Source organism: Protopterus annectens, chromosome 8.part1 (genome assembly GCF_019279795.1).
Source record: "Protopterus annectens isolate FY-2018-M chromosome 8.part1, PAN1.0, whole genome shotgun sequence".
Lineage (NCBI taxonomy): Eukaryota > Metazoa > Chordata > Ceratodontiformes > Protopteridae > Protopterus > Protopterus annectens.
In genome coordinates this window covers 135,664,063-135,687,956 of record NC_056742.1, presented here as the reverse complement: position 1 = coordinate 135,687,956, position 23,894 = coordinate 135,664,063, and the positions used below count along the sequence as shown (strand labels likewise).

General features: G+C 40.1%; 1 protein-coding gene across 3 annotated transcripts in view; it reads left to right on the top strand.

Annotated features, from left to right (window-relative positions):
• ADAT1 (adenosine deaminase tRNA specific 1) overlaps positions 1-23,894 on the top strand; it is a 615,073-nt gene that overhangs the window by 164,261 nt on the left and 426,918 nt on the right. For all 3 annotated transcript variants that reach the window (XM_044081771.1, XM_044081770.1, XM_044081772.1), the window contains exon 6: positions 4,293-4,992. In XM_044081771.1, the coding sequence (XP_043937706.1) occupies positions 4,293-4,992 (700 nt within the window). The remainder of the gene's footprint in view (positions 1-4,292; positions 4,993-23,894) is intronic.

Here is a 23,894-nt window from a genome sequence, read left to right as displayed (position 1 = left end):
GTTTTCGCTGTTTTGTATGTTCAGTGACCTGGTCTGTTCGGTTCGGTTCTTTCATCTCGGTTATCTGGGCTTCGGTTTTCTGGTAAGTCGATCTAGTGAAGTAGATCCATATATGTATGTATGTATGTATGTGTGTGTGTGTGTGTGTGTGTGTGTGTGTGTGTGTGTGAGTGTGTGTGAGTGTGTGTGAGTGTGTGTGAGTGTGTGTGTGTGTGTGTGTGTGTGTGTGTGTGTGTGTGTGTGTGTGTGTGTGTGATATATATATATATATATATATATATATATATATATATATATATATATATATGTACACATACACACACATACATATACATGTATATCCCATGGACCTCCATTAAAGGAGGTTTAAGGTATTGCACAGTGAAGACTTTGACTTGGCTGGCTCTTTCAGTTTTTTTTGAATGGTTTGTTTGTCTGACCTTTTTACCCTTTGGGTTGGATGTTGTTTGGAATATTTTGCAGCCAACCTAATGTCTATGGAGATCAGGCATGATTTTTAAACTGTGTGTTTTTGAAGTATAGCCAAACAGTCCACTTATGCTGTACTGAATGTACCCATGAAGACTTAAAAAGTAAAAAAAAAAAAAAAAAATTATGTTAAGTTGCTGGGTTTCCTGATGGAAGGGGCCTGGGCGGCTTCGAAGATCTTCCCTGATTCTGAGATGGGGAAGAATCTTGTCTTCACCTCTGAAGCTTCCATGTTGGTACATCTCCAAGTTTTTAGGTGTTTACTGTCTGCAAGTGGGTACCTAAGTTACACTTAAGACATGGGGGGTGTGCCTGTATTGGTAAGCCTGTCTACATTTGTCACCTTTGGAGAAGAGTCTAGACAGTTGCTTGGGGGGGCTCTGCTTCCCCTCTTGACCAACTTCTCTTTCTTCCAGGAGGAAAGTAGTTCAAGGCATCCTTTACTGGTCTCTGCTCTTAGGCTGACTGCTTTTTCTTAGACGACTAGTCTAACGCAGTCCTTCTTTTAGGGAATAGGAGTGTCTCTATAAGGATCTCAGGAGCTACCTTGTAGAGCTGGGTGACAGGATGGATTTTTTCTTGGGCTACTCCTGCTGCTGTTGCATTTCAGTCCACCTGAAAGCTCTGAGGGAAGCTGTAGGAGAGGCGCATGGGCTCCTTTGCTTATTTGGTGTTGGATGGTGCTATTCCCCTCCATGGGTTAGGAAACTCCCCTCATTTCAGTCTTGGACCTCCTTATTCCACTGGGTATAGGAGGCCCCACCAGGCTATGCCATTGGAATGTTTGGGACTTATTCCTTTTGGTCTCTGGCAGAGCTTTATCCTCAGTGGCTGCATGGAATAGTCTGGTAAGTCCCCAGTCTTGAAGCTTTTCAGGTCCTTATGTTCAGTAGGAATTTAAAAGGAACAGTCCTGATGTCCTTCAAGGATGCATCTGCAGTCCTTACAAATGGGTTGTCCTGTTGTCAGGCAGCCCCTTTTGAGTATGGATGTCAACCCTGCCTAACTTTGGATTCCTGAGCTTAGTGGACTGCTTGCCTATTTCAACACCCCTGCATTCTTTGGTCGCAGGCGATTGTGGATACTTCCCAGCAGCAGGTCATCTTTTGTCCCTTTGACTTGAGAATCTGTTATTTTGGCTGGCAGGCTCCATGCCTATCTCTTCTTCACATTGAGAGGACTGCCTCCACATGGGTCTCCTGCCAAAGTGTGGTAGGCAGCCTGTGCTATGTTAGCTAGGGCTTCATTAATTTTGCTGTGCTGTCCTTCCTTGATGGGATACCTTTCATCTCTGCATTACAGGTAGATGTACAGAAATAGGGAGGGCATTTTGTCTGTCCTTCATTTGTCCAAACTTCTTGATATTCAGGGGGGCTGACTAGGCTTGGAGGCAAGTTTTCCCTTTGAATTTTTTCTGTCCTGCTGTATAAACCACCTCCTCTGGCTTTGTTTCAATTTCCTGTTGAGTAGGTAGGTCACTTAAATGGGTTTTACCAACCGCTGCTCAGTAGGAGAGGAGCCATTTTAAGGCTGTTGGGAGATGCTCTGTTCTGGTCTACTTCTGTGATTAGGTTCATAGGTAAGTATTAGGATATCTGCCCGAGGGCATCTATAAGCCTAGCCAGAATGTGTTTGCTTTCACCGCCCCATCAGGAAGTTTTCTTCCTTGAGCCCTCTAGCTGCAGTTTGGGGTTTAGCAACAGTTTTATTGCTATAGGTGGGAATTTGTGGCCAATTTCGCTGGGCCACTCCTCCAACTACCTTGTGTGGGTAAGGGGCAGTGTCTACTTGGGGACTGGTGCTGGGATGAGTTTTCAGGTCAGGTAACTTTTTTTTCCCTGCTGGATTTGGGGTGTGGACAGATACCATTTGGTTTGGAATATAGTGGGAGGCTCTCTGCCTAGTTGGGGAGGTTTTTTTTTTATTTTTCCACTCAACATTCCTTCTGGGACTTTAACTAGTCCATGATTGTGAATAACACCTAATCTTTCTAACTTGGGAGTCCACACAAGAAAGTAGACCTTATTTCTGGTTTTGCCCTTCTTCTCCCACTTCCTTTGAGAGATAGGAACTAGGACATTTGGAGGAAGGGTGCTTTCAAAAGTAATGCTTATTCTGAGTGGTACTCAGAGTTAGCTAGTAACTGAATTTTTTCATCCTAATGGTTGGAATGAGGTTTTTTTTTGTTTTTTTTTAAGTCCTCTTAATCCTTTAGATGGATAGCAAGGATGAGTCATAGACAATAGTGGGCAACCCACCTGTATGGGTCTGTGTCTGGTTCATTTGCTTCTCTTAGAGTAGCTACCACCAGTGCGTGCATTGCTGCCCTTCACATGCTTCACCACTGCTCCCTTCCCATGTAGTTTTCCTAGTTGTGGTCTTGGAATCTGAGTTGATTGGCTTAGTTTTTGGAGGATTTAGCCCTCTCGCAGGTTCTTCTGTAGTTCTCTGGCTTCTTCTGCCCAGATACACTGCTTGGGAGTCAATTGAGCTGCAGTGTTTATCAAGGAAAGTTTTAGATGTCAGTATAACACACATGTTCTTACTGCATCATTTAATTTACAAAGAGGGGACCCTCTTTGGTGGGTAAAGGAATCTTTGTTTTTATCCAGCTGTATGGTGGGGGGTGGGGGGGTGGTCCTGTAACAGGCCCTGTAATTTGGGTAACTGTATACTTTCCTTTTCAGGCTTCAGCTCTGACTGTCATCTACTGTTTATTTGCTATAACCCCTCAACTCTGGTACTAGTCCGCTCTGGTTTTGGGGTCCATTGGTGAGGAGGGAAAGGGAAATGGAAAGTGCCTTCCATCTGATACCATGCCCTGGTTTATGGGTCACCGGCAGTGTAAGAAGTGGTATGGGAGACCAGTATTTTGGGACTGGAGCAGCATGTGCAGTATCATCCATGCTCACCTGGGTTTTTCTTGGCTGTCCCTCATCCAGTGTGGTGATGTACATTTACTAGAGTTGGGCGGGCAAAGAAGCATGCATGGAGTGTGAGCCATCCTTGGTTGACCTGCTCACTTAACAGCCCAGTGGTTGGTTTAAGTGACAGCCTCCACCAGGGCCTGGCAAACAAACATGCTGAATGATTCACACTAACCCCCCCACCCCCACCCCCACCCCCCCGCCATAGGAATGCCTCATTCTGCCATTGCTGGTGCCCCAGATGTCAGAGCTGCTAATCAAACCTAGGTCATCTGGGCCATAGTCAAGGCTTTATCCTGCTACATCACAGTGCTGGCATTGCTGGGCAAGTGTATACTTGTATGCCAGTAGTTAGTAGTGGGGGCTGCTTAGCTGTCATTGTTTTTCATGATTTTTAGGAAAGTGATGACTATTGGCAAAGGAAGGGAATCTGATGGGTGTGAGGGATGTGTGAGTTTGTGGTTAAGGTGTAATATTGCTGTATGTAGCTCCATGGCTGCATAACCATTCTTGTGCATGGTGATTTGTGGAAAAAAAAAAGATGAACAGAGCTTTAATGTGTAGAGGATAAACCCAACCTTGTAGATAACATATGAGTTAAGAATGTATCTGCTATTTTATGAAACACTAATGTAGGAGATTAATTTCATAGATGTTTATTTAGCTTGTAACATTTCTACCTTGGAGTTGATTTCTTCTGCCTTATATCTAGCCATTCTAAACATAATGTTTCACTGGCGTAATACGTACAGCTAATATACTGTTGCTTAATCTCAAGAGATAGGGTACTGGGTAGAAAAAATTTGTATTGTGCTGTTATGTGTGCTATGGGGTCATACTACAATATCCTGAGGTCATTGTTCATCTTTATTTCAGGTGGTGATGCCTCAATAATTCCAAAGAAAGTTCCAGAAGAGCAGCTTCATCTACCATTTACAGAGGATGACATGGTCCTTCAAGAGCCTTGGTGGAATCAAGACAAAATGTATGACTCTGTATACAAGCCACAGAGAAAAGAGAAGAGGAAGAATGAGAGTTTGGAGGATGAGACAAATGAATGTTATAAAAAAAGACTAAAAGATAAAAGTGGAGACATTTTTTTGAGACTTGCAACTGATTTTGGAGCAGATGAAGTGATTCCCGAGAATGAGAGTCCCAGAAGCAGATGTGAAAATGTTAGCAAAAAGGATTCTGTGTTGGTGGCAAAGCAAGGCGAAGGTGGATTTTCAGCCCCAGCAGGTTCAGAATATTGTGTTAATGCAAGGACAAGAGAGACGGCGGATGCTAGAGTGATAGATGTGCACAGAACTGGAGCAAAAGTCACACCAGGTGGGCCTCAGGACACCCATGGCTTGGGAGCTGATTATCACTGTGTGGGATTACTGCGTGTGAAGCCAGGCAGGGGAGATCGGACTCTGTCTATGTCTTGTAGTGACAAGATGGCACGCTGGAATGTTCTCGGATGTCAGGGTGCACTTCTCATGCATTTCCTGCAAGAGCCATTGTACTTGTGTGCAGTAGTCATTGGAGAGTGTCCTTATAGTGAAGAAGCAATGAGAAGAGCTCTCATAGACAGGTAATTAAACAGCTTCTTATACATTTATTTTGATTACTTTTTCATTTATACATTTTCTAACTGTTTTATAGCAGGTAGGTAGGCTGATCCACAAATGTTTTTGAAAATGTTTTCCCTCTGAGGAGGAAACAAGTATTACATTTTAATTGCAGTTTTATTTTGCAGTATACTTTGACCAAACTGAACTTACAGTTAGTTTTTAGAATGCCTTGATGCCTAGTTAAGTAACAATATACAGGTTGTTGTTGTTTGTCTTTCGGCTTTTCCCGGTTAGGGGTCGCCACAGTGGAACTCTGGTCTACTAATGATTGGCAGTAGATTTTCACGAACGCCAAGGCGCCAGCTCAACGTTCAACCTTCAATGAAGGCACGCCCATTTACGCATGTCTTTCGAATGCCCACCCAACCGTGAGGAGGACATGCAGACTCCACACAGAAGGCACTCCCTGCACTCCAGCCGAGAATCGAACGGGAGAACCTTTTGCTGTGAGGCAACAGCGCTACCGCTGCACCACCGCAGATGTAAGTAACAATTTACAGGTAATTACATATAAAGTAGTACAAGAAATGAGTACATATTGTGAAATACCAACTATGGTTCCACATTGCTGATAGCAGTTTATAGAAATGTGTGCAAATAACCTTGTAGAAAAGCTCCAAACAATTTGTATTTAACGATTCTATTGGCTGCTTGGTGTGTGTGTGTGTGTGTGTGTGTGTGTGTGTGTGTGTGTGTGTGTGTGTGTGTGTGTGTGTGTGTGTGTGTGTGTGTGTTGTAATGCAGTAGTAGAAATCTAAAGCATAAGTAGAGCAATTTGCAAACTAAAAAAATTAGTCTGATTGGGATTTATAAGAATGGAAGATTTGGAGTGTTAAGCTTTGACACGTTCATTTATGTCCTTCAGTTTCCAGTATCTAAAACTTTGCAAGATAACATGTGTACTGTTTATGGGATTCAGATATATTGAAGCATTATGCTTGATTAACGTCTCATTTTGAGAGCCCTCTTTGGGTTTGACAGTGAGTGAGCATGCACTATATTTGTGAGGGTGCATTTAGCATGTTGAATCACATATTTTATTATTGAGATGTAAACTGTATTTGTTAATTGGAAGGATTTTAGCTGGGTCTTGGGAGTTTATTTGGGTAGTAGGTCTGAAAAGAGTTTGCTGTATTTGTTTATGATGGAAGGATGATATCTCCACATTGGGAGTTCAAGATGGGTTACTTATTTGTTTTATGACTTTGTGGGTAGTTATTGCAGTGCTTGTCACAAAATGTATCATCCTGTGGACATAATGTTGAGCTAGTGAAATAAGCTAGTGAAATGAACAGGAGAAATTCCTCCATATAGGTTACCATTTCAGTGGCAGTGTAACTGTTACCCATGTCCATTTTATTGTTTTTATCTGAGCAGACTTTCAGTACTTAATCCGCGTTATCTCTTTCTGTGTTTAGTTTGTTGACATTGGCTGTTTTCCATGCATGGGTCATAGGTCTTGTTGGCAATAGAAGATAACCGCTGTTGCAGAACTCTTGGCTACTTGTTTATGAGGACTTTTACCATTCAACATTATTTAGGTGCTTGCAATGATGCAAAAAGGTGAATATATATATATATATATATATATATATATATATATATATATATATATATATAGATAACATGAGCTGTACATGTTTTTTGCTTGTTTCTCATGTTATGACTATGAGCGATATTTCCTTCGAAATAGCAATATCTCAAGAATGATAGTCCCTACATTTGGAAGCTAGAATGAAGCAGTTGGTGTGAAACGTGTGTCGCATAAGTTATTGATGACTGCTAAAATATTTTTGAAAAATATAAACTTTCTCATGAATTGGAAGCTTGCTCCAGAGAAGTGACAGTCTCTGGGAGATGAGATTGGAGCTCTGTTTTATGTGAATTGGGAGTTTGTTCAAGAGGAGTGGCCTTGGAGAATGTTGAGATGATCTGCTGCCTTGTGGCCCGCATAAAAATCAGGGAAATTGAGGTGGTGATTCTAGCTTTATAATCTCAACATCACTTGTGGTCTTCAGTTGTGGGTCACTTGGCAAATGTTTCATTTTAGTGCTTGTGTATACTTGGACATACTGTTGAAGGGGTCATTGCAGGGAATGTTTAATTTTGGTTTTTGTGCATACTTGGAAGGGCTGCTGAAGGGGTTGTTGATGGAAATGCTGCATTCTGGTGCTTGTGCATAGTTGGACAGACTGTGGAAGGGGTCACTGGGGAGATGTTTCATTTTCTTGCTTGTGCATACTCACACAACATCAGTTAAAGAAAGTATGTACTAATCATAATGTTCCATCTGTGTTGGCATTTTAGTGCTTGTGTATACTTGGACATACTCCTGAGGGGGTCATTGGGGGGGAATGTTTCATTTTGGTTCTTGTGCATACTTAGACATACTACAGAAGGGGTCTCACTTACAGACGAAGTGTGAGATGGCCATATCTGCAGGCACGAACAATGGCTGAACTTTAATTTATTTAGCAATCAAATGACAAAAAAAAAAAAAAAAGAAAAAGAAAAAAATTCCCACATTTTTTAATGAAATAGCAAATAATATTCTGAGTCCAGGATTTATACCTAGTACATTAGAGCCATTGAACACCAAGATTAATCAGCACTGGGAAAATATCTAAGATTCCTACAAAAATTAAAGACAGCATGGTACATGTTTATGAAATTGATTTCCTAGTTTAGTGAAACACACAAGTGAAATTGACTAACTTTTGTCAAGGTTGTCTGATTTTGAGTTTGTTATATTAATTAAGGGACTACCCTTTGCATGGGACGTAGACCTTCTATATATCACAGATGTATATTTTTCAGATTCTTTTTTATAGTGTTTCATTTAAGCTGTTTATTTTGTTATATCCACTCAGTTCACATGGATCATGATGTGGAGAAAAATTATTTCTTTCTACAGTCCTACACTTACTGGTGAGACTTCTATGAAGACTGGCAGCATGTTGAGACCTGTAGCCCTGTACACATACTTGGCCTGAGGATCTAGCTGCCTGTTTTACTATAGGGGCAGATTTTTGTCATTCACTCAACCCCTTGGGTCACTTGTTATTAATTTGCAGGAGTGTGTTACAATTGTGGATCTACTGACACTTTTTTGAGGATTCTAATGGCTAGGATCAGGGTATTTGTTTGCAAGAATGATGCTTGAGCCCTTTTTGTCATATTTCAATTGTGCAAATGATACTTGGAATTAAATGTCTTTTGGTTGAGTGTCGTTGTTGCTTTATTTGTAAAGGTCAATGACTTTGGGTGGGGGGCTAGACCTGGATTTTGAATTGTTGTTAAAGATTTTAGGTTTTATTTTTTTCATACTGTTTGCGGTTAAGGGCTGGGGTTAAATTTAATTATGGTGTGGGGTGCTGACTCAGTTGGAGATCTAGAAAGATTACAGGCAAACCTGACCTAACCTGATTAATCGTGCGTCTATAGGACTAATCTTCACCACTGCAGTAAGCAGACTTTGACTTTTAAAGGATGGGAATCACCCTTCCATGATATCCACTCCCTAGTTAATGGTTATTGATGGCTTTGTCTTGTAAAAGGTGTTGTGGATAATTCTGGGTATTGTTGTATTTTGTGCATTTTGATGACTTCGTCACTCAAAGAATTGGCTTCAACTTTGCAAACTTAGTGATGTTTTTAGGTAAGTGTCCTAGATGCCTTATTGGACCACCTTTAGGTCCAGTTATTGCTGCCGCAGCTACACTTACTGTTAATCTCAGTTGTTTTAAAATACTGTGTGTATTTTCAGGGCCACGCAAGTGTCCTTTGCCTCTCCTTACAGAACTCTATGCAGGTCCTTGATATTTGTAAAAAGTGATTATAAACATATAGGGCTGGTAACAAAAAAAAAAAAAAAAAAAAATCTATGATCTTTCAGGCTTGCTTGAGTATCGCTTCTAGTATTCATACAGTTTCTTATCATTCATATTCCGTTCTTATACTCTTGTCCAGATTATTACCCTCTTCTATCCCAGGTAACTTGAAACCATTTTGAAGACTTACGGTATGCCACTGGCTTAGGCAATGTATTCCGTAATCTCAGTATTGGAAGCGTGATACCTGACACTTCAGAAATAAAGTTCCAGTTCTGATAACACCAAATTCCAAACCTTGCTGTTAAGCTTTTAAAGCATTTTGTATGGGAGTGAAGAGACACCCCCCCTACACACTCACACACTCACACACACACACACACACACACACACACACACACACACACACACACACACACACACACACACACACACACTCACACACACACACACACACACACACACACACACACACACACACACACACACACACACACACACACACACACACACACACACACACACTTTTACTACTCCTGCCATCATCCAGAATGATATCACAGTACAAGGACAAAATGATTGACTTCAACAATTGGCTAAGCTTCTGTTGTCATTCTAAGGGGATCCAGTACCTGTCTGCCTGGGATGACATGATCGACAAACCATGATGCTTTGCCAGAGATGGCCTGCACCTGTTGCCCTTGGGATTCTGGATACTGGCTAAGGCTCTTACCACCCCTATAGTGCCTTTTTTAGGCAAGGTTCAAATAAATTCACCAAAGTAACAGGTACAAGCAAGCAAAATCTGAGGGTAATGCTACTTAATGCTAGAAGTCTAAACCTTAAAATGCACTCACTCGAGGCACTCCTTAAAATGGAGAACATCGACATCTGTGCAGTGACAGAGACCTGGTTCAAGGCTCCAGAGAGCACCCCTGCATTACCAGGCTATACTTCATACCACACCTTTCGGCCACCTAACCTGGACCAAAACACTAAAGGTGGAGGCGTGTCCATATTCATTAAGGATATCTACACCTCCAGGCTAGTTGCTCAGCATAATGCATCTGAGATTATCCAAGTGCAACTAACTCTTGGCAAGAACGCAATCCAAATTGTAGCTTGCTACAGATACCCCACCATGACCCAGGATTCCCACTCCTTATTTCTTGATACACTGGAAAATATTAGGGTACAACCTAACACCCTAATAATGGGCGATTTCAACTACCCCACCATTAACTGGGAAAACTACTCATGTACCAACTCTTGTACTCAGTGTTTTCTGGAATTCATAAATTCCAATGCCTTGGATCAACTTATCCACACCCCCCCACCAGGGGCAGCAGTATCCTAGACCTGGTCATTACCAACATGGGCAACCGGTGTTCCACACCAGAGGTCAGTTCCTCAGTCAGATCTGACCGCAAGCTAATCACCCTAGACATCCACATCCCACCCCCACCCCCCATTAGGAAAACCACTGTAAAAAATTTCTCCAAAGCCAACTTCACACTTCTTAAGACAGAAGTGGCAAACTTCATGACACCCATGCTGCCGGACAATAGAGGTACGACTGCTGAATCCCATACAAATGCACTTTATAAGCACTTACATGAGTGCAAGGATCGTGCAATCTCTAACAGAACCAAGATGCTATCCTCCAAAAAAAGGAAGCCAATCTGGTGGTCCCCTACCATAAACAAACTCTGCAACAGAAGAAAGAAACTGTTGCAAAAAAGAGTAAAATCCCATGATTGGAGGAACTCCGTGGTCAGCCTCGGTAAGAAGCTGAGATCCCTCATAAAATCCTCCAAAGCTAGTTACGAAAATAAAATTGCAACTGATTCTAAAGACAACCACAAAGCATTCTATAGCTGTGTCAAGAATCTCAATGGCAACACTCAGATCTGCTCTGAGTTACAGCACAATGGCACTAAATATATAGAACCAACTGATATTGCCAACATCCTGGCAGATAGGTTCAGTGCTAACTTTACCCCTCTCTCACTCCCTAAAGGACCCATCTCTATACCGGAAGAATGCAAAGTTCCTGTAATCACAGCTGCACAGGTAAAAAACACACTCTCCAAAGCCAAGAACACAGCATCCGTGGGACCTGACAACATCCCAGGCTGCATTCTACATGAACTACAGAATGAACTGGCACCCCACCTAAGTACCATGTTCAATCATAGCCTCACCTCAGGCTTTGTGCGTACTAAATGGCGCACAGCAACAGTTATCTCACTCCACAAAGGGAGCCACCACGGACCCTGGGAACTACGCCTCATCAGCCTGATGAGCCTGGTCTGCAAGGCTATGGAACATATCATCATGGAACTTATAAACAATGACATTGGTAATCTCCAAACTCTGGACCCTTCCCAGTTCGGGTTTGTAAAAGGCAGATCATGTCTCCTAAACCTGATAGACTTCTTTGAAGCGGTCACCAAAGCCGTAGATGAGGGTAAGGTGGTTCACACAGCCTACCTAGATCTCGCCAAGGCTTTTGACACCACCTCCCACTCTGGAATTATAGATAAACTCACTAAACTAGGTATAAATCCCTTTGTCACAAGATGGGTTGCCAACTGGCTCACTGACAGAACCCACACTGTGAAAGTAGCAGACTCTAAATCCAACTTCAGACCAGTGACAAGTGGAGTACCACAGGGTTCAGTCCTGGGTCCTCTCCTGTTTGTTATCTACTTCTCTGAAGTACAGGCTAACACAGATCTTTGGCTAACAAAGTTTGCAGATGACTGCAAACTAGGAGCTATTATCAAAATTCCTAACGATGTGGACATCCTACTAAAGGGCCTCACTGAGACAGATGCCTTGTGTCAAAGCCATGGCCACAAGCTCAATGCCAAAAAGTGCATAGTCATCCCCTTTGGTAAAAACTCTGTACCCATGAACTACCACATAGGCGATAGTCTACTTAACATCAAAATTGTGATAAGAGACCTTGGGACACAGGTGGACAGTAGTCTCTCCTTTGATAATCACATCGCCACAGTAGTCTGGAAATCCTACGTGGCACACCTCATCACAAAAGGTTTCTCATACAGGAAAAAAGAGGTAATTTTTCCCCTCTGCTCATCACTCATTAGACCCATTATAGAGTACAACGCCTCTTTTGGTATGTACCTCACAAGACATCTACAACAACTGGAAAGGCTGCAGAAATGCCTCACAAAGAATATTACCGGCCTCAAACAGATGCCCTACGCATTCTGTCTCAAAAAACTCCAGCTTTACTCTGTCACATATCGCCTACTCAGAGGCGATCTCTGCCTAACATACAAAGCTATGTCAAACTCAGAGCTGTTGGACATGCTCCACTTAAAGAAATCCCAATCCCTCCTAGCTACACGCTCTAGGGACCTAAACCTTGTCACCACAATAAACAGAATATGCTGGAGGGATAGATTCCTGTCCCAGAGACTTCCCATACTGTGGAACAAACTACCTATCTATATCAAACAAAGCTTCTCATTAGCACTCTTCAAGAAAAATCTTGATGATTGGATGGGAGATAGGAAATTCACCCCGGGAATCACTTCTGAGGCTCTGCTTGACAGGGGCACAGGAAAATAATTTTCTTGGGTGGCAAAAGACAGGGTACCGTCTGGCTAGGCTTTATATAGGCCCTAGGGCCAATAGCCTAGTACCTACCTATGAACCTGACATTGCTGTATCTTAGATTCAGGTGGATACTCTTAAAGACTGCAGTCTTGGAATTTGTATATTTTCCCCTTATTTGCTCTTAATTTTTTTGTTTTTCCATTGGTCATAATTATAGTCCTTGGACTTTCATTTGGTATCCCATTCTACAGTTTTAATACCCTTGCCATGAAGAGTTTTCTAAAATTTAGTTTTAAAGTTCTTGTTTTGCTGGTCACTGCATCCCCCACCTCTTGTCTTTTCTGCTGTTTTCCCCTCCTCATACTTGACTTCAAAGAACGATATGTGATCAGATGACATCCACCTGTTTATTTCTTTGGATGTATACATGCCCAGCTTTGATGGTCTTCATACCTTTGCCTCACTATATTCATCAGCATTTTAGTGATTACATTGCAAGCTTTGTCTCTAGTTCAGTTTCCACATTATTTTTATGAGCTTCAGAACTGCGTACATTGCACCAGATGTAGCCTGAACAGTGTCCTGTAAAATGAAGCAATGATCTATGTTTGGAATAGTTCTGCGTCTGTGCCCTTGCCACTACCCTTTTGTACTACATTGCTAATTTATCACAGGAAAGACTAATTGCAGCAACATATTTTTCACCCTGTGCTCTACTTAATGTCAGCATCAACAAGACCGTATTTTTTGTATTTTGTTTTAGTGGGTTCCCCTTCCAAATTGCATCCCTTTGAACTTTTTTCATTAGTTCATGAATGCTGGCAGTAGTGTGGATATTGAAGTTTGAAGCTCCTGCAGTGCTGGCGGTTGACTCAGATTCTACAAGAAATTCTTTTAAAATATGCTGAATTTTATTACCAAGATATTATTTAATTGAGAAAATAGAAACAACACTTTGGTTTAATTTTTCAATTAATTGAGTTTTTAACACCTTTCAGGAGTTATACTGCAAAATGCCAAGCATTCTGTACTGTAATTACATTTAACGGCTCTGATCATGGGATTTCATTCAGTTCATCACTATGTTAGATGCACAGTATTGCCATGCTCCCGTTGTATTTGGTCTTTGGGGTGCCATTCAGGCAGCACGTGATCCTTCTGTCTGCCAACATTATCAGCTATCCCAGCTCTTTCCGAAGATTTGTACCCCCAGCACATGGCTACCACACAGCCCTTTATAATTATCAGCTTATAATTTGATATTGTGCTCTAAACCTAAAAATAGTTCCAGTACGTCATCGGAGGTTACTAGGCTAATGGCCCTAGGGTCTTTACAAGCCTAGCCATGTTATACCCGTGTTCCCTGATTGACCTTGGTTATATGATTGTTATTCACAGAACAAGTCTATGATCAGCACTGACTGCCCCTGTCCATGAGGGACATAGGTGCCACCCTCGAGGTGACTTTAAGATTTACCAGCCAATTGTCTAGGTTGCGCTTGAATACGGTCATTGAGGAGCTCTGCTTCATGTGAACTGGGAGTTTATTTCAGAGGAGTAGTAATCTCTGGGATGTATATCTGTCTCTCCAGCATGTTCTGTTAATGTCACAAGTTACGTTAAGATCCCTGGAGCGAGTGACTCTTGTCCGATTTGATTTGTGGATGTGTAACATTTCCATTAGGGCAGGGTCAGAGACTGCTCTGTAGGCCAGGCACAAGTCGCCTCTCAGCAGTCTGTAAGACACAGAGTACAGTGACGGGTTTTCAGTCTTTCCATGTAGGTCCTGTTTTGGAGGCCCTGGATTTTCTTGGTAAAAACCTCTGGGTCACTCTAGCTGTTGCAGGTGTCTAGTGAGGTAAAGGCAAAAGGGAGCATTGTGCTCTATTAGTGGTCTGATGAGGATTGAGTACAGATGATTTATAAAGTCCTTAGTCTTCGATGTGATGCCCTTACGTATGAGTGTAGAAGGCTTTCCTTGCCGCTGTGGACACATTGTGATTAAAATTTAGATTGCTATCAATCTGTGTTCCCAAGTCACGCACCACTGGGTTTGAGCTTAGGTGGTGCGGTCAGTATTGTAATTTTCAGGGACTTCCTCTTTGCCAAAGGGGATAATAATGCACTACTTTGCATTTAGTTTTAGTCTGTGGCTTTGGCAGCAGTCATTTGTCTGTGTTAGCCCCTTTTGTAATATGTTAACAATGTTTGGAGACTCAATCATTGCACCCAGTTTGCAGTCATCTGCGAACTTTGTAAGCCACAGGCCATCTACTTTTGCCTGGACTTTTGAGAAATAGATTCCAAACAGCAGAGGGCCCAACTCAGATCTTTGTGGTATTTCACTGGTAACTGGTCTACTGGCAGAGGTAGAATCCCCAACTTTGACAGTATGTGTTCTGTCAGTGAGACAGTTGTCTTCCAATCTAGTGAGATGTGGGCTAATCCCCAGCTGAGAAAGTTTCTCAATGATATCAGAGTGGGGGTTTGTTTTAAAAGCCTTGGCTAAGTCAAGGTAGGCAGTGTGTATTGTTTTGCCTTCATCCAGGGCTTTGTTGACATTCTCAAAGTCCACCAGGTTCAGTAAGCATGATCTACCCTTAACGAAGCCAGACAAGGTTGGGCCAAGAGTTTGAAGGTCGCCTTTGTCCTTGTTGATAAGGTTCATGATAATTCTTTCCATGGCCTTGCAGATGAGACTGGTTAGACATGGGTCTTTAGTTCTCAGGGTCGGTTGATGGACCCCCTTTGTGCAAGGAGATTACTCTTGCTGTTCTCCCCTCTGCTGGAACAAAGTCAGAGCGCAGATATGACCTGCTGTTTGGAGATACAAGGTAGAGGACTGGTGTCAGGTATTTTTTAGGGTATGGCTGGTGGGGACAGGGGGGTGAAGTTTGTACCAAATCTGTTGGCTAGCAGGTTGGCAGGTTCAGTGTGAGTGTTGCCATCCACTATAAGTTTGGCACATAGTTGGGTGTTGTCTTTTAGATTTCAGACATAGCTAAAGAATGCCTTATGATTACTGTTAGCTAGGGATGCTAATTTAGCTTCATAACTAGATTTAGAGTACTTTACAAGATATCCGATTCACTTCTTCAAGCTGTGGAGGTTATTCTTCCTCTGCTGAGTAAGTTCCCTTTTGTTCTTAGACATCAGTTTCTTCATTTTGTTATATAACCTATTTATATTTGAGGTCCACCAGGGTGGCCTGTTTTTTTCAGGAGAACCTGGTTTTGATCTGATCAGGTACAACTGCGCCTATACAGTGGTTTAGGTGGTTATACAGAGCATTTGTGTACTTCTCTGCATAGTAGTCATTGTTGGCTGTGTTAGCAGGGGGTTTGAAACTTTATACCGTCATCTAGTAGGCTGTAGTATGTTTTGACAAAACTTTTCAATTTATTTGCTCCTGTGGGGGTGTCAGGTCTGAGCGTTACTACAGATGAGGCAAATTTATGGTCTGACCTTACCAGGGAGGGCAACACACAGGGGGTAGTGCAGTGATGCTCCCCCATGTGGGTAAGTACTAAGTTTAGGACATTTGAGCCCCTTGTGGGGGTGCAGACTAGCTGTTCCAGGGCATTTGTATTGACAAAGCCCAGGAACCTCAGGGTGAGCATGTTTGTGCTTGTATATGCTGCCCAGTCGATGGAAGTATAGTTGAAATTTCCCAAGATCAAAGTGGCTGTATAGTGAGTGACTGTAGTAAGTCCGTGTAGGTGGCATGTTTCCCTTGGTTCTTGGTGGAGGACCTGTAGCTAGCAATGATGTGGTAGGGTGTTTTACCTATAGTTAGTTGGACCTGGAGTAGCTCAAGCGACCCATACTGTTTAACCATTCTCAAGGCGTATTTGGCTTTAATGAAGATGGATAAGCCTCCATCTTTGGTTCATTCATGCCTGTTTTGGGGTCTGAACATGTGGAAGGCACTGTAGCCTTGCACAGCTGGGGTACTCTCTGTGGCCTTGAACCATGTTTCAGTGACTGCACAGACGTCAGCATCTTCCAGGGTGAGGAGAGCTTTCAGGGAGTGCAGTTTCCTGTTTAGGCTGCTAGCATTAAGCTCCATAACTTTGAGTTTGTCTGGAGTGGATTTTTTTATGTTGGAAATTTTGTTGTTGGCACTATGGAGGAGGCAAACACCTTTGCCAGTATCCGAAAGCCTAGAGGAGACAGGTGAAGACCATCTCTGGCAAAGCAGCATGATCTGTCAACCATGTCTTTCCAGGCTGACAGATACTGGATTCCGCTGGATTGACACCAGAAGCTAAGCCAATTGTTGAAGTGAATATTTTTTTGTCTATATTGTGGCACCATCGTGGGTGAAGGTAGAATGTTGTTTAGGGCTAGAGATGTACCTGCCTGGGACACATCATCTGAGAATTCAGTCATGTCTCTCTTCATATAGTTCAGAGAGGTAAGTCTCAAGTCAGTCACCCCAACATGTAGTATGACAGAGTCATAACGGTAATTGTTGAGTGACTTGAGTGCGTGCATGATTTGACAGATCCTGGCACCTTACAGGCACCTGACTGTGACCTTCTCCTTGTCCAGCCATTGAGGGGGATATCTATTTGTTTAACTATGGAGTCACTTATGACCAGGACATTTAGTTTTAGGATCATAGCATCATAGTAGGTTGCTAGACTATTGACCCAGAGGTCATTTCAAGCCTAGCTGTTTCATCCCAATGTAATACCATAGATACTGTATTTAGTAATGACTGTCCATGTCTGTTGCTGAGGAAGTTACATTGATAACAAAAAACGCGGTGAACAAGTTAAGCGTTTACCGTTGCTTACTGTTATTTTTATTTTTTTGTAAGTAATAAAGTCGTGTTCAAGCAGTTCGTGGCATCAGGTGCTTCATTTATATATTTTATTATATACTAAAGCAACTACAACTGTCTATATCAATAAGAAAACTTCTAACCCAGTACAAATAGTTAATGGAAACAAACAGAGATGCCCACTCTCACCAAACCTGTTTAATTTCTATATAGAAACATTACCACTGCAAATTACCCAGAGCACATACCATCATCTTATTTCAATATCAAAAACTCAAATAAAATGCACAGCTTTTGCAGACAATCTCAATATTTACTTTCAGTATCCTAATAGTGATTTAAATTAAATCCTATCATCCATAGATAAGTTTTGCCTAGTATCTAACTATGAAATTAATCCTAAGAAGTCAATTATTTATCCAATTAACCCACTGGGATATAAGGAATTTTACTTTCTGGAGACTAATGTTAAAGTGCAATATACTTTGAAATATATCGGTATAAATTTTAGCCATACACAATCAGATATGTTCAATAATAATATAGTTAAAACTTGGTCAAATATAGTCAGTAACATTAATAAATTGGAAAAGCTTAAACTAGCTACATTATCAAAAGTTTCAGTTGTAAAAATGAACATATTGCCTAAGATTTTATACCATCTAAATGCCACTTTCATGAAAATGTCAGTTACCTTCTTCAACAAGATAAAAGTTAGACTGGCAAAATTCATATGGTACGCAAAAAAGTACAAGAATTAGCTATAATAAGCTAATACCCTCAAAAGAAAAGGGAAGCTTAAGCCTTTCTGATTTTCAATTGTACTATGAAATTATCAGTGCAAGTCGCGTCATGCAGATTGCAAATTATGATCCTATAGGTAATGAATGGTACCCATTATGGACTAAATTATTTCACCAGAACATTATAACATATAAAAATGATTCCCTTCTTAAAACAAGAAACTCTTAAGACAACAAAAATTCAACCAATCTTAATAAACAGCTGTGAAATTTTCAAGAAGCTACTGATACTCTTCTGCAAGCAATACATAACAACCCAGATATAAAACTAGCAATCACAATAGTAAACCTAGATAAATACCCTTTAATAAAAAATTATAGAGTATGGGATTTTTACCAATTAAATAAGATTTAAATGGAAAATATCATAAAGCTATTTAAAGTAAGCAATAAATGCAAAATGATAATTAAACAAATCTTATACCTAGTAAGTACTATAACCAAAGATATCCATGTAGTTGAGCAAGATGTTACCTTAGCACAAGTTCTAAAATTGCTTTGGAGTAAAACGAAAATGATATCAAATACATATAAATTAATAGCAAATATTAAATATCAAAATAAATTATTTTTTCAAAGTTTTGGGAAAGTAAAGATAACACCATAGCAGAGAATCAAAAGGAATTAGCTATTAGAAATACTATGAAACTGACACCATATAAAATGTTAATATACACACAGATCATGATCTTCAACAATGTCTACCATACACCCGTTCACCTTAACAGATTCAACCCATCCAAGTCACCATATTGCCCTTTTTGTCCTAATAAAGAGGCAGATATTCTCCACATCTTTTGTAGCTGCCAAACAGTTTTTAAACTATGGTGCTCACTAAGATTCCTTTTAGAGAAATCAGGCAATTCAAAATTTGTGTTGTCATGGGAGACAGCTATACTACATGTATTCAAATGCAATAGTAATAATTTCTGTAAACACATTATAATAACACTATGCACCCTATTAAAAGCTTACATAGCGAAACACTGGATAGACAGATCAAGACTAACCTGGTCAGAATATAAAAGCATGGCGAAAAAACATATATTGGCCAAGAAGCTGTATAAAAAAAGTCAGAAGAACCAAACCTACTATCAGAGGTACTGCAAAGCATTAATTGATATTCTATCATAAACAGTAAGTTAAATGCTAATTATATAAGGATAGTAAACACATCACTTAGTTGAGATTAATAACCACAATATTTAAGGTGACATATTTGTATATATGTATATAGGTTATAGTAGAGTACATTGTTATCATTCTACAGGTTGATGTTATCCCTCTAGTACTGCTCGCAATTGCAAAATAATGTACAAGAGAACTGCTATATGATAAAAGTTCTTGGACTAAATCATAATATAAGCATATCCTCGTAGTAATACAAAATTGTAGATCTATCTAATTTGAATGTTAATTAGTAAAGTGTGCAATATCTATTATTACTTGCTTATGGTATACATTCTGTAACATCAACTGTACCACATGTATATGACTTGTTTATCTTCTGCATATTTTGTGTAAACAAAATATTTAATAAAAAGAAATGTGATAAAAAAGGGATACTGGACTGTGAAACAGACTTAACATAAGCTATGTATTAGTATTGTAATTGCTACACACTGGCTAACTGCGTGACAGTCTGCCTGGAAACTTTAACATTATAGCAGTAGCGTTTAATTAGTTTGTCTTAGTTTCATAACATCATTCATTAATGGTGGTATTTTAAATGTAATGTTATTAGGATCTACTATTTCTGTAATTATAATTTTAGAATAATTTATTTTTTGAAAATGATATTTTCTGTAATATCATTAGTGACAATGTGATGTATTGCCCACTATGCCAGAATAAGTAAGGTAGTGGATGTGTAACATATGCCAGCATAGCTAGCTGGAATTTTGTAAAGAATTATATCTCATTTGTATATCAAACTGATTTGTACAGGTGCTTGTGATGAAAATTTATTTAAGTTGCTTGTGTTAAAAAAAATGTACCAACAGTAGGTCCTGCTGGACAGAAAAAAGCAATGCACCTGTATGTTTGACTGTATTATAACTGTGGAAATTAATATTGTAACAGAAGTTACTGGAAGAGAAGAGCTTAAGCTCAGCCCCAGCTAACTTTCAGAAAATATCCTGAAATTAAATTACTTAATTAAGGCCATAAAGATTGTATCTCACAGGTCTGAATGCAGTCAGAGATAAAAAGTCTGTACTAGGAAGCCTTCTGTATTTTCCTTCGTGTGAACTAATTGCTGCTCTGGCAGGATGGACGTTTGAAATTGTTTTGTGACTTCCAGAAACTGCAACTCATCTTAGGAAAGCTCTACCTGTGTGTATGAAGTCTCAGGGCAGTCTGTTTTTGTAACCAGACATACAGTGGATATAAAAAGTTTACACACCCCTGTTAAAATGCCATTTTTTTGTGATATAAAAAAATGAGACCACAATAAATCATTTCAAAATTTTCCCACCTTTAATTTGACCTATAATCTATATAATTCAATTGAAAAACAAACAAATCTGTTAGTGGAAAAAAAATATAAAAAATAAAAGTACAATAAGCTGGTTGCATAAGTGTGCACACCCTTAAACTAATACTTTGTTGAAGCACTTTTTGATTTAATTACAGCATTCAGTCTTCTTGGGTAGGAATCTATCAGCATGGCACAGCTTGACTTGGCAGTATTTGCACACTCTTCCTTGCAAAAGCACTCAAAATCTGTCATAATGCGAGGGCATCTCTTGTGCACAGCCCTCTTCAGGTCACTCCACAGATATTCTATTGGATTTAGGTCTGGCTTTGGCTGGGCCATTCCAAAACTTTAATTTTCTAATGGTGAAGCCATTCTTCCTCTTCATCTTCAGGTTTCTAGCAGGTGCCTGAAGGTTTTGGGCCAAAAGTGACTAGTATTTGGAACTGTTTATAATTCCCTCCACCTTGACTATAGCCCCAATTCCAGCAGAAGAAAAGCAATCCCATAGCATGATACTGCCACCACCATGCTTCACCATTGGGATGGTGTTCTTTTGGTGATGCAAAGTGTTTTTGCGCCAAACGTACCTTTTGGAATTGTGGCCAAAAAGTTTAACCTTGGTCTCATCAGACCATAGCACATTTTCCCACATGCTTTTGGGAGACTTGGTGTCTTTTTTGCAAATTTTAGCCAGGCCTGGATGTTTTTCTGTGTAAGAAAAGGCTTCTGTCTTGCAATCCTACCCCATAGCCCAGACATATGAAGAATACGGAAGATTGTTCTCACATGTAGTACACAACCTGTACTTACCAGAAATTCCTGCAGCTCCTTCAATGTTGCTGTAGGTCTGTTGGCAGCCTCCCTGACCAGTTTTCTTCTTGTATTTTCATAAATTTTGGAGGGACATCCAGTTCTTTGCAAAGGCACTGTTGTCTCATATTTTCTCCACTTTCTGATGACTGTCTTCAGTGTGTTCAATGGTATATCCAATGCTATGGAAAAATTTTTGTACCCTTCTCCTGACTGACACCTTTCAGCAATGAGATCCCTTTGATGCTTTGTAAGCTCTCTGCGAACCATGGCTTTTGCTCTAGCAGGCAACTAAGTAAATGTCAGGAAAATCCTACTAGGATAGCTGAACACTATTTGGGGTTAATAAGAGTCTCTTTAATTAATGGCAGGTGTGTACCCAAGAAGACTGAATGTTGTAATTAAATCAGAAGGTGCTTCAACAAATTATTAGTTTAAGGGTGTGCACACTTATGCAACCAGCTTATTGTAAGTTTTTTTATATTTTCCCCTAACAGATTTGTTTATTTTTCAATTGAATTGTACAGGTTATAGGTAACATTAAAAGTGGGAAAAGCTTTGCAATGATTTATTGTGGTCTTATTTTTTTATATCACAAAAACCTGGCATTTTAACAGGGGTGTGTAAACTTTTTATATCCACTGTAGAAGAATCATTCACCTACTTCATCATGTCTTGCTTTAGTAAGTAACCAGGGAATAGTAATTCTTTAGATTAGTCAGGAAAATATAGCGAGATTAGTTAAGTACTGTTTTTCTGTATCTGTGTGAATCTATTCATCTGTGTTATTTTTAATATTTCCTGTGATTAAAATTCTGGTGTTTATTGTAAATAGATGTTTAGTATTCTTGTGTTCTTTTATTATTTATTAAATATATTTAAACTTTCATTGTGGCTGGTCTTTTAGAAATAATTTTAACCTTTGAGAGTTGTTGTTGTTGTTGTTGTTGTGTCTTTCGGTTTTTCCCGGTTAGGGGTCGCCACAGAGGAACTCCGGTCCGCTAATGATTGGCAGTAAATTTTTATGTGCCAAGTTGCCAGCTCTGATGCACAACCTTCAACGAAGGTACGGCCATTCACGCATATCTCCACACAGAAGACGCTCTAGCTGAGAATCGAACAGGACAACGTCTTACTGTGAGGTGACAACGCTACCGCAGCACTACCACCACAGTATTTTAACCTTTGAGAGTACTTATATTAATTTGGTGACACTGTGGCCTCTCCTAAAAGCCTTGCTGTTTTGTCAATATTACCATTTGTATTAGTATTAATTTCACTCAGATTAGTTGGGTAGGTACCCTTGTAAGAGCCTTAGAGTAGCTGGCTTTGGAGTGTCTGATGGCAGTAAAGTAATTACATTATAGTCTGGGTAAAGGGTTGCAGAGTGAGTAAATCTGTGCCAGCCTTTCCCAGGCGTGTGTGTGTGTGTGTGTGTGTGTGTGTGTGTGTGTGTGTGTGTGTTTGTTTATGAGTACTCCTGAACTATGTTCACAAAGCAGAATATGCATGGCTCAATATTTTTAACATTTGTTCCAGGATGCAGCTTCCTGTTTCCCATCCTGTCACTTGGTTTCCACAAAGGTGCAAGGAGGGTTTTTTCAGGTCGAAGGACATGTTTTTCATTTTGTAGGGTCAACTTTATTGGCTTCTAACTGCTGAGATTCTAACTGGTCAGTACACATCTTCTTGTACCTGTATTTGCATGCTTGACATTCCCTGTCTCCACGTGGGATTTTGCCAACCTTCTCAGCATTTTATAGAACATGGCTTAGTGTAGGTGTGAGAGTGAAGTTTTAGCACTGGGAATAAATCTGTTGCCATTTCCTGCACCAATATCTTATAGGCCCATAGATCAATACTAGGACGTTGATCCAGGGGAACATTAGTAGTCTGGCCATGATACTTCAAATAATAGGTATAATAAATATATAAATATATATATATATATATATATATATATATGTGTGTGTGTGTGTGTGTGTGTGTAATAGATATATATATATATATATATATATATATATATATATATATGTATATATATATATATATATATATATATATATATATATATCAAATTAAACAACACCTTTCTCATGAGAATCTAATCACCCCCACCCAACATGGCTTTCGCCCTGGTCATAGTACCTCTACTGCTCTCATCTCTTTCATAAATACTATTTCTCAAGCCAGAGACCAGAATAAACTTTCCAGTCTCTTTCTTGACCTCTCAAAAGCTTTTTACACCGTCTCTCACTCCCTTATGTTAAATTCTCTCTTTTAAACCTAAATCTACCACCACTATCTCATGGTTCTTCAGTTATCTCAGCAACCGGTTCCACTTTGTCAAATGGTGCTCTGCTATCTAACATGAATACCCTGTACAGATTGGAGTTCCCCAGTCAATTCTTGGACCTCTACTTTTTAATATGTTTACTAATCAGTTATTTTCTCAACCCAATACTCATCACTTGTCCAGTACTCAGATGACTCTACTGTCATCACCATAGCTAATACCGTCCTTGATCTTCACACTAAAATCCAACTCTCCTTGTCTGTT